The sequence below is a fragment of the Pararge aegeria genome, chromosome 19 (assembly GCF_905163445.1).
Source record: "Pararge aegeria chromosome 19, ilParAegt1.1, whole genome shotgun sequence".
In the NCBI taxonomy this organism is placed as follows: Eukaryota; Metazoa; Arthropoda; class Insecta; order Lepidoptera; family Nymphalidae; genus Pararge; species Pararge aegeria.
The window spans coordinates 17088068-17097500 of NC_053198.1; the positions used below are offsets into that span (position 1 = coordinate 17088068).

Sequence of the window (9433 nt, forward strand, 5' to 3'; positions counted from 1 at the left end):
TGTCGTCGCAGCGATCAATTGCACGTAAATCGCAACGTCTAATAGCAGTGTCTCGTTTGGGTCAGGATGTGACATCACACAGAAAGCTCGTGCAAGTAGAATACCCTAGTAACTCGTGCAAATAGCATGTGCTTATCGCTTGCAGTAACTTGTGCAAGTAGCTAGCACCATTAGCTAGTGTGAGTAGCTTGTGGCGGCAGCTCGGATAGAGAAGATGGATGTATCGTCATACAGGTGCAATCCGTCGTGTTCGACGGATTGCCCGGTGTATGGAAACTTTAAGTGCAAAGGTCTTTATATCCTAAACGACGTTATTATGCAAATAAAACAATTAAATTAGCATAAAAACCACTGAATCATTGTGTCTAGGATCTCACATTTGCATCCCTATTATATAATTTTGCTGCGAATAACGGAGATTTAGACGATTTCATTTCACAAATAGCTAATTTATTTCTTAAGGAGATCCAATAACGGTTGATTTATATAATGTTCCGTGTTCGATTATGCAAATAAGGCAATCATTGTAAGAGAAAGGGGCCAAAAAACTTCTTCGCAGATCACGTTTATATGTAACGTAAACAGTGTGACAGGCTTAGAGACTGCATTTCACACATTCATCTATCTAAATATAATATTGTTAGTTTATTATACATATATATAAATAAATATATATATGTATATTTATATGCATCACCTACTGCTCTCTTCTTGAGCTGTGTTTTACGCCATTGGTTGCCAAGAGATCGCTATGTAGCGATAAGGCTGCCGAATTGTTTGAAATCTTTAATTTTTCAGCAGCAATGGACGTCCATCGGTTGATACGATGCTAATAAGTTTTTGAATGCTAAGTAGGTGACTGGATTGATACAGGTTGTGCGATTTCACGGCCAAGGCCGGCGGGGATGCGCAGGCGCAATGAGACTGTGACGACTGACGAGCGCAGAGCATATCATCTATTAGGGCTGCCAGATGCATCCCATTTCACAGCGTCCTTTCATAACACCAATGGTGTAACTTTTGTTTGTACCCAATTCACTTTGCTCTGAAAGTATCGATGCTGTGATACGAATTTCCCAGAACTTTTATTTTAACTCGCTGTTCTTCGTCGGAGTTTATTATGGTTTTTTGCAAGTCCCGTGGAAAAAGTTTGCATTCCTGGGATAAAAATTAGCCTACGTAATACTCTCTGCCCTTTCATTAACTATATACCAAAAAAATCATGTTGATGGGTTTGCTTAATTAGGCCGTGAAGCAAGGACAAACAAGCAAACGCACTTTCGCATTTATAATAAGTAAGGAAGTAAGGCGCTTAGCACCATTGTTGCAATGCTGTATCAAGTCTTGGTTGCCGGTATAATAACAGGCACATGAGGTATTATGAAAATTAAGCTTAATTTGCTATACTCCGCGATCAGCAGCAGAATCTGTATGGTGTAATTTATAATTACTTCCGTATACTCTGCACTAAACATATCCTCGGAAATGTACCCTCTTCGCACCTTTCGCTCCGAAACCGGAGCATCCTCAGGAGATGTTGACTTTACAATGAATAATTGTTAAGTGAAAAGCGGAAAGTAACGACTGCTTCTATCCAATATTTAGGCACATGAGGCCTAACACTTACGCCTCAAATTGATGGACACAGGGCGGCATGTGGCAGAATATGCTCGTTGCATGTGAAGTGTTGCACTGTTTATAGGCGATGTTTTTCCACTTGCCATCAGATGGGCCATCCTATTGGTCCGTCAATTAGGTATAAAAAAAAAGATTAATTGAAACACTAATACTCGTTCGGGAGATACTTAATCGTAGGACACATTTATATTACTTCCGAACAACTGATTTTCGAATGACACACTCGAACTTTCATTAAAAATTCCCGAGACTGAATTCTAAAGAAAAAGGGTTAAGGATATACCTACTGTTATTACTGGTCACCAACAAACAATATTCGTTCTCGGATTTCCGGCTTTGTGGTAACCCTATTGGCTACCGAGGCGCCGGTGTCGTTGCACAAATCTGCTTCCTCAACAAACAACCGGATATCGACGAGAAAGTGTCGCGTTCACGATTACTGTGCGATTACTCCAACCTATTACAATTTTGAATGTCACATCAAGTTTTGGTATCCATATCTACTCGAATAACCTAATATTAAAAAGCGAAAGTGTGTCAGTTTGTTTGTTGTACCTATGTTCCGCTCAATCGTCGGATCGATCTGGCATTACATGAGTTGCTTCCTGGAGATAGATATATGATATTAGATATCCTCGAAAAGCCGCTAAAAATAGCATTTGTTATCATGTCTTGACCGCTTGGTGCATAGAAAACCTTTTATCTCTGGACGAGGAAGGGTTCTTGCAGGAGTTTTAAAACCCTAAAATAAACGCAGACCAAGTCGCGAGCCCGGCAGAGGCTTGGGTACCACCCTACCGGCAAAGACGTGCCACTAAGCGATTGAATGTTCCGGTGCGATGTCGGGCAAAAATTTATTAGGGTTACCATACTCCCAGGTTAGCCCGCTACCTTCTTAGACTGCATCATCACTCACCACCAGCACGGCTACAATGGGCAGGAGACTATTATATCCCCGGGGAAAGGATATAAATTTGTCTTCTCCCACAGCTTTATCAACTCTTAGAGCACTGGTGCACAAGTGGAAATAATATCCATATAATATATGTGTAATAATAAACGGGGGTAAACTTCTCCTATTCCATGTTCCAGTGATTTAGCAGGCACGTTAATTATATCAGGGGATAAAAATTAAAAATAAAATGTAAGTCAGTGTCACTCGTCAATGCATTAGGTTGTTTTATTATAGGTTAATGGGCCGTACGCTCATAAAAATCGCGGTATTGAATCGTTTTAACAAGGATTTTGCAGTAAAGCAAGTGTTAAAACATTATATTCAGTGCGATTTAGCTGTATATTACTATATATTCTGATTAGCAGAAATAACACCCCGACAATGGACTCGTAAAAAGTCTCGACCAGGAGCGGCGGTAAGTGTGTTTAGCAGTCAAATTGTTGAATGAAATCACTCAAAGTATGGCAGTTTTGTAGGGCCTATGAAGCCTCGGTTCAAGATTTATGTCTTTTTAGACCGACTAAAATGTGCGAAATTCGCGTGCGCGCCGCTCTCGCGCGTGCGGGTGTCGTGCAGTCCAGTGAGGAGCACACGCTTATGTGAAAATTTAGTTAAAAAATTTAGAAACTCGGAAAATTTCCAAACTAGATTTAGGTTAGGTTAGGTTAGAACATGAATATGACGGGTGTCGCCGCGCTGTCGGTGCACCGCATCCGCGGTGATACTGACACGTCTGCGGAGCATATCGTCGGTGAGCCGGCGGTAAAACGCCGGTTCAATATCAAAATCCTATCGCGGTGCTCTTCGTTGAGTGTCGAGATGGGCCGACAATTTTACTTTGAACAAATTAGAGTGCTCAAAGCGGGCTCAAAATGCCGCTTGAATATTTCGTGCATGGAATAATAGAATATGATCTCGGTTCTATTTTGTTGGTTTTCAGAACTCCGAGGTAATGATTAATAGGGATAACTGGGGGCATTCGTATTGCGACGTTAGAGGTGAAATTCTTGGATCGTCGCAAGACGAACATCAGCGAAAGCATTTGCCAAATGTGTTTTCATCAATCAAGAACGAAAGTTAGAGGTTCGAAGGCGATTAGATACCGCCCTAGTTCTAACCGTAAATATGTCATCTAGCGATCCGCCGACGTTACTACAATGGCTCGGCGGGCAGCTTCCGGGAAACCAAAGATTTTGGACTCCGGGGGGAGTATGGTTGCAAAGCTGAAACTTAAAGGAATTGACGGAAGGGCACCACCAGGAGTGGAGCCTGCGGCTTAATTTGACTCAACACGGGAAATCTCACCAGGCCCGGACACCGGAAGGATTGACAGATTAACAGCTCTTTCTTGATTCGGTGGGTGGTGGTGCATGGCCGTTCTTAGTTGGTGGAGCGATTTGTCTGGTTAATTCCGGTAACGAACGAGACTCTAGCCTGCTAAATAGGCGTCGTCATTTAGGTGTGCGCGGCTTCGGTCGCGCAACTCACTGGCGGCGTATTAAAATTCTTCTTAGAGGGACCGGCGTCTTCGAGGCGCACGAGATTGAGCAATAACAGGTCTGTGATGCCCTTAGATGTCCTGGGCCGCACGCGCGCTACACTGAAGGAATCAGCATGTTCTCCCTGGCCTAGAGGCCCGGGCAACCCGTTGAAACTCCTTCGTGCTGGGGATTGGGGTTTGCAATTATCCCCCATAAACGAGGAATTCCTAGTAAGCGCGAGTCATAAGCTCGCGTTGATTACGTCCCTGCCCTTTGTACACACCGCCCGTCGCTACTACCGATTGAATGATTTAGTGAGGTCTTCGGACCGACACGCGGTGGCTTCACGGCCGTCGGCGTTGCTGGGAAGTTGACCAAACTTGATCATTTAGAGGAAGTAAAAGTCGTAACAAGGTTTCCGTAGGGGAACCTGCGGAAGGATCATTAACGTGTAACGTCTGCACGGGTCGCCGCGGTAAACGCGCATGCGCACCCATGTTTGTACGATTATGTTAAAGACCAAACCAAAACAAAAACAAAAACCCGTCTAGTATAAGTATGACCGTCGCGATCGGTCCGCCGGACTGTCGGTTGCGTTCAGCTGTCGCCACAATGACACTAGCCAATATAATCGACGACACGGCGCGGTCCGTCGGTTGTCTTTACTCGGACACCCCAATATTGTTATCTTTATATCCGTTAAGATGAGAGTCGTTATGTTACGATCGCATTGGATATTATAGATGACAAAAAACGTTGTATAATAAATATACCATGAAACAGAAATGTTAAACTATTACCCTGGACGGTGGATCACTTGGCTCGCGGGTCGATGAAGAACGCAGTTAACTGCGCGTCATAGTGTGAACTGCAGGACACATTTGAACATCGACATTTCGAACGCACATTGCGGTCCGTGGAGAAACATCCAGGACCACTCCTGTCTGAGGGCCGGCTGCATAAAAACAAATACCACACTGTTCGTGGGCGCGACTCAACAACCTTTCATTAGGGCGAGACGCGCGCACGGACACATGGCGGCTCCGTGAGGCTTAGCGCCAATCGGTCCGTTTAAATATATAAAATGAAATAATGTGTGCGTGTCGTTCGAGGCGCGCCAAGCTCTCGCCGGCTCGGCGCCGTTGCCGCTAGCCCGTAGCAGCAGCCGTGGGTGCAGTAGCAGCGTCGCTACGCGCGCGCACGATCGCTTCGATCGATCGACCCTTCCGTTAACGGTTAATCGATCTAGTGTCGAACGCGATACGTGCGCTATGCGTGGCGTACGCCTGCGACGCACGCACGGTGCGGGCATGCGAAACGTGCGCTAAGACGCCTACGAGAGAGACGCGTCGCGTTAACGACACGCTCCGCGCATTATTTCGACAATGAGTTTTCGGTGTGAAGACCAACCAATTCATTTGATAACCGCACCCATAAGCGCGCTTTGTTGTTTGTAGCGTGTAGTAGTCTAATCGAATCGGTAATCTAATCTGAAAACTCCGTAGGCGGACTCGACGTCCGGACTCGCGAGGCGGCGCCGTGCGCGCTCGCGCCGAAGCGGCGCGAGAGCGAGCGGCGCCGTCTAGCTGACGGATATCGCGTCTGCCTCCACTTTTATCGTTGGCCTCAGATCAGGGAGGATCACCCGCCGAATTTAAGCATATTAGTAAGCGGAGGAAAAGAAACTAACCAGGATTTCCTTAGTAGCGGCGAGCGAACAGGAATGAGCCCAGCACTGAATCGCGCGGTTTTAACGATCGCGGGAGATGTGGTGTTCGGGAGGTTCCGCTATCTCGTCGTCGCCGCTCCTGTCCAAGTTCGTCTTGAACGGGGCCGTTTTCCCGTAGAGGGTGCCAGGCCCGTAGCGACGGAGCGAGGCGGCGAGAGGGACACTCCTCAGAGTCGGGTTGCTTGAGAGTGCAGCCCTAAGTGGGTGGTAAACTCCATCTAAGGCTAAATATTACCGCGAGACCGATAGCGAACAAGTACCGTGAGGGAAAGTTGAAAAGAACTTTGAAGAGAGAGTTCAAGAGTACGTGAAACCGTTCAGGGGTAAACCTGCGAAACTCGAATGAACGAACGGAGAGATTCATCGACATCCGGCGGCGTGCGTGCGCGCTCCTCGATGTCGCGCCTCGCCCCTCACGGGTGCCGCGGCGCGGCACGGGTCGCGTCCGTCTCAGTCCGTCGGCGTCGTGCACTTCTCTCTCAGTAATGCATCGCGACCCGTTCGACGTCGGCTTAAGCGCCGTCCGATTCGCCCAGCGGTGGGTTCGCCCTCCGCTGGACCGCGACGGTTGCCGGCCGGCTGTCGGACGGTATCAGTACGAATCGCGCACGCGCATCGCGCGCGTCCGGCCCGACGCAAGCTCGCACCGTACAATGTCGCTGTCCTGCCCGAGCGCGGACAGCGACGCGGCGCAACTGTCGTCGCAGCCGTGATGTCTCGGACCGTGCGCGTCTCAGTCTGCGATGAGTCATTTTCGGGCACTCGCAGGACCCGTCTTGAAACACGGACCAAGGAGTCTAGCATGTGTGCGAGTCATTGAGTTGTCTTTGTCACAAAACTGAAAGGCGCAACGAAAGTGAACGTAGGGAGGATGGAGCGCCGGTCCCGATCGGCCTCCCGCACTCCCGAGGCGTCTCGTTTCCAATCCGTGAATGCAGGCGCGCTCCGAGCACAGATGCTGGGACCCGAAAGATGGTGAACTATGCCTGGTCAGGTCGAAGTCAGGGGAAACCCTGATGGAGGACCGTAGCGATTCTGACGTGCAAATCGATCGTCGGAACTGGGTATAGGGGCGAAAGACTAATCGAACCATCTAGTAGCTGGTTCCGTCCGAAGTTTCCCTCAGGATAGCTGGCGTCGATCTGGACAGTCTCATCCGGTAAAGCGAATGATTAGAGGCATTGGGGCCGAAACGACTTCAACCTATTCTCAAACTTTAAATGGGTGAGAACTCCGGCTTACTCGAACGATGAAGCCGGAGATCTGATGACGGTGCCAAGTGGGCCAATTTTGGTAAGCAGAACTGGCGCTGTGGGATGAACCAAACGTAGTGTTAAGGCGCCTAAAAAACGCTCATGGGACACCATGAAAGGCGTTGGTCGCTCATGACAGCAGGACGGTGGCCATGGAAGTCGGAATCCGCTAAGGAGTGTGCAACGACTCACCTGCCGAAGCAACCAGCCCTGAAAATGGATGGCGCTGAAGCGTTTTGCCTATACAATACCGTTACGGGCACGTGCGACGCGCTTAAGACGCGTCATTATGCCGTAACGAGTAGGACGTGCGCGGCGGAGAGCGCAGAAGGGTCTGGGCGTGAGCCCGCCTGGAGCCTCCGTCGGTGCAGATCTTGGTGGTAGTAGCAAATACTCCAGCGAGGCCCTGGAGGACTGACGTGGAGAAGGGTTTCGCGTGAACAGTAGTTGCTCGCGAGTCAGTCGATCCTAAGCTCAAGGAGAGATCTTATGTCGATGCGGCGTGTTACTTTTACTTTATTGTGATAAGCAACGCCCATTGAGCGAAAGGGAATCCGGTTCCTATTCCGGAACCCGGCAGCGGAACCGTTTCAATAATCGTTCCCTCGTTTCAAAGCGAGTGTTCGACGGGGTAACCCAAAGTGGCCTGAAGACGCCGCCGAGGGGTCCGGGAAGAGTTTTCTTTTCTGCCTGAGCGTTCGAGTTCCATGGAATCCTATAGAAGGGAGATATGGTTCGGAACGCGAAGAGCACCGCATTTGCGGCGGTGTCCGGATACTCTCTGCGGACCTTGAAAATTCAGGTGAGGGATGTACGTGGAGATGTCGCGCCGGTTCGTACCCATATCCGCAGCAGGTCTCCAAGGTGAAGAGCCTCTAGTCGATAGAATAATGTAGGTAAGGGAAGTCGGCAAATTGGATCCGTAACTTCGGAATAAGGATTGGCTCTGAGGACCGGGGCGTGTCGGGTTTGGACGGGAAGCGGATGCGGCCGGTGCCGGGCCTGGTCGATGCTCGTGCGTCTCTCGGGGCGCGCGGGCGGAATCCGGACCCGCGTTCCGGCCTTCCGCGGATCTTCCTAGCCGTAAGGCCGCGTCGGTTTCGTCTCGTGCGCGATCGGCGCGGTTCTGTACGACCGCCGTTCAACGGTCAGCTCAGAACTGGCACGGACAAGGGGAATCCGACTGTCTAATTAAAACAAAGCATTGCGATGGCCCTCGCGGGTGTTGACGCAATGTGATTTCTGCCCAGTGCTCTGAATGTCAACGTGAAGAGATTCAAGCAAGCGCGGGTAAACGGCGGGAGTAACTATGACTCTCTTGGTTGCTCACGGGTCGGTCGACGTGCGTGTTTCCGGCGACAGCGGCTACTCGCTGGGGATACGACGTGGAGCGCGATCGGCTCGTCAACGGGGAAGAGTGGTCTCGGCCACGACGCCCAACTCCTATCCACAGCCTGCTCGTGGCGCCGCTGCGATCGCTAATGTGGGGGGGGGGGGACACGCGTCTTTAACATCATGCGACCCTACACTGGCCGTTAAGGTGTCCATCGCCTCGGTGGCGCGTGTCCTTCGAACGACTGCGAGGCCAAGCACGTTTCCACTATGGTCTGCGCCGCCGGTGTGCCTTTCCTTTTTTTGGATCGTACGCCGGTGGCGCAGGACGTAGTCAGGCTTGTCACTGGATTCTCTACGGAGTGTGCGGCGCCCCCCCTACCATCTTTGGGGGCGTAATCCAGGTGAGGTTGGAGCTGAGACGCTGCAACAGTCCTTCAGGGAGGTTTTTTCAGCCGTTTTCACGGCTTTTTCCTCCAAGTCCAATAGCTTCCTTCGGGTGGGACCTTTGCGAAAGCTATGGGCGAATCCCAGTGGTAGGGTTTGCGGCCCGCCACAGTGGGAAATTGATTATTGCAAAAAGTCCAAACAGAAAATGTGAGGGCCACCCTGACCTCCCACAGGAGTCGGGGAGCATGGTCAATTCTTCCTCGGCGGCTCAGCCTGGCGCGTCCGGCGAAAGTGTCGGGAGTGCTGGGCGGGCATCAGAATGGAACTGCCCGTCATGTGGACGGGGGTTCAGAACGAAGACGGGGTTGGGTGTCCACAGACGTAGGGCCCACCCTGTCGAGGCTAATGCGGAGGCTGCTCCAAGCCAAGTGAAGCGACGTTGGCTCGATGAAGAACTGGACCTCCTTGCGCGCACCGAGGCCTTGTTGACGCTAGAGGCGAGCGGCCCTTGCACGAATGTCGCCTTAGCTGCCCGATTGCCCCAGCTCCATCGGACGCTGGAAGCAATCAAGGGCCAGCGGCGAGCCGCGAAGTACAAAGGGATGGTTAAAACCCACCTGGCGTACCTAGTGGCTCAGAAGGCGGCAGACGATGC

The 9433-nt window shown here is 50.4% G+C and overlaps 2 protein-coding genes, 1 non-coding gene and 1 pseudogene across 3 annotated transcripts; 2 read left to right on the plus strand and 2 right to left on the minus strand.

Annotated features, from left to right (window-relative positions):
* Nucleotides 1-4871: 4871 nt before the first annotated feature.
* LOC120632468 lies at nt 4872-5028 on the plus strand. Its single transcript, XR_005659139.1, has one exon. It is a non-coding gene; the product is annotated as a 5.8S ribosomal RNA (ribosomal RNA).
* Nucleotides 5029-5563: 535 nt separating this feature from the next.
* Nucleotides 5564-6784, plus strand: LOC120632211 (the record flags this gene model as incomplete). The annotated part of the gene is made up of 1 exon (XM_039902017.1): nt 5564-6784. A coding segment is annotated over one exon (426 nt), but the record flags the coding sequence as incomplete, so codon positions are not given.
* On the minus strand, nt 5990-6607 carry LOC120632343. The gene has a single exon (XM_039902197.1). It carries the CDS (start codon nt 6605-6607, stop codon nt 6254-6256), a length of 354 nt encoding a protein of 117 aa, XP_039758131.1. The 3' UTR covers nt 5990-6253.
* Nucleotides 6785-7103: 319 nt separating the features above from the next.
* On the minus strand, nt 7104-7785 carry LOC120632344 (annotated as a pseudogene).
* Nucleotides 7786-9433: the final 1648 nt, after the last annotated feature.

Excerpts from the sequence above, each read along its gene's own strand:
- LOC120632343 (XM_039902197.1), bottom strand. The coding sequence starts at position 6,607 with ATGCTAGACTCCTTGGTCCGTGTTTCAAGACGGGTCCTGCGAGTGCCC.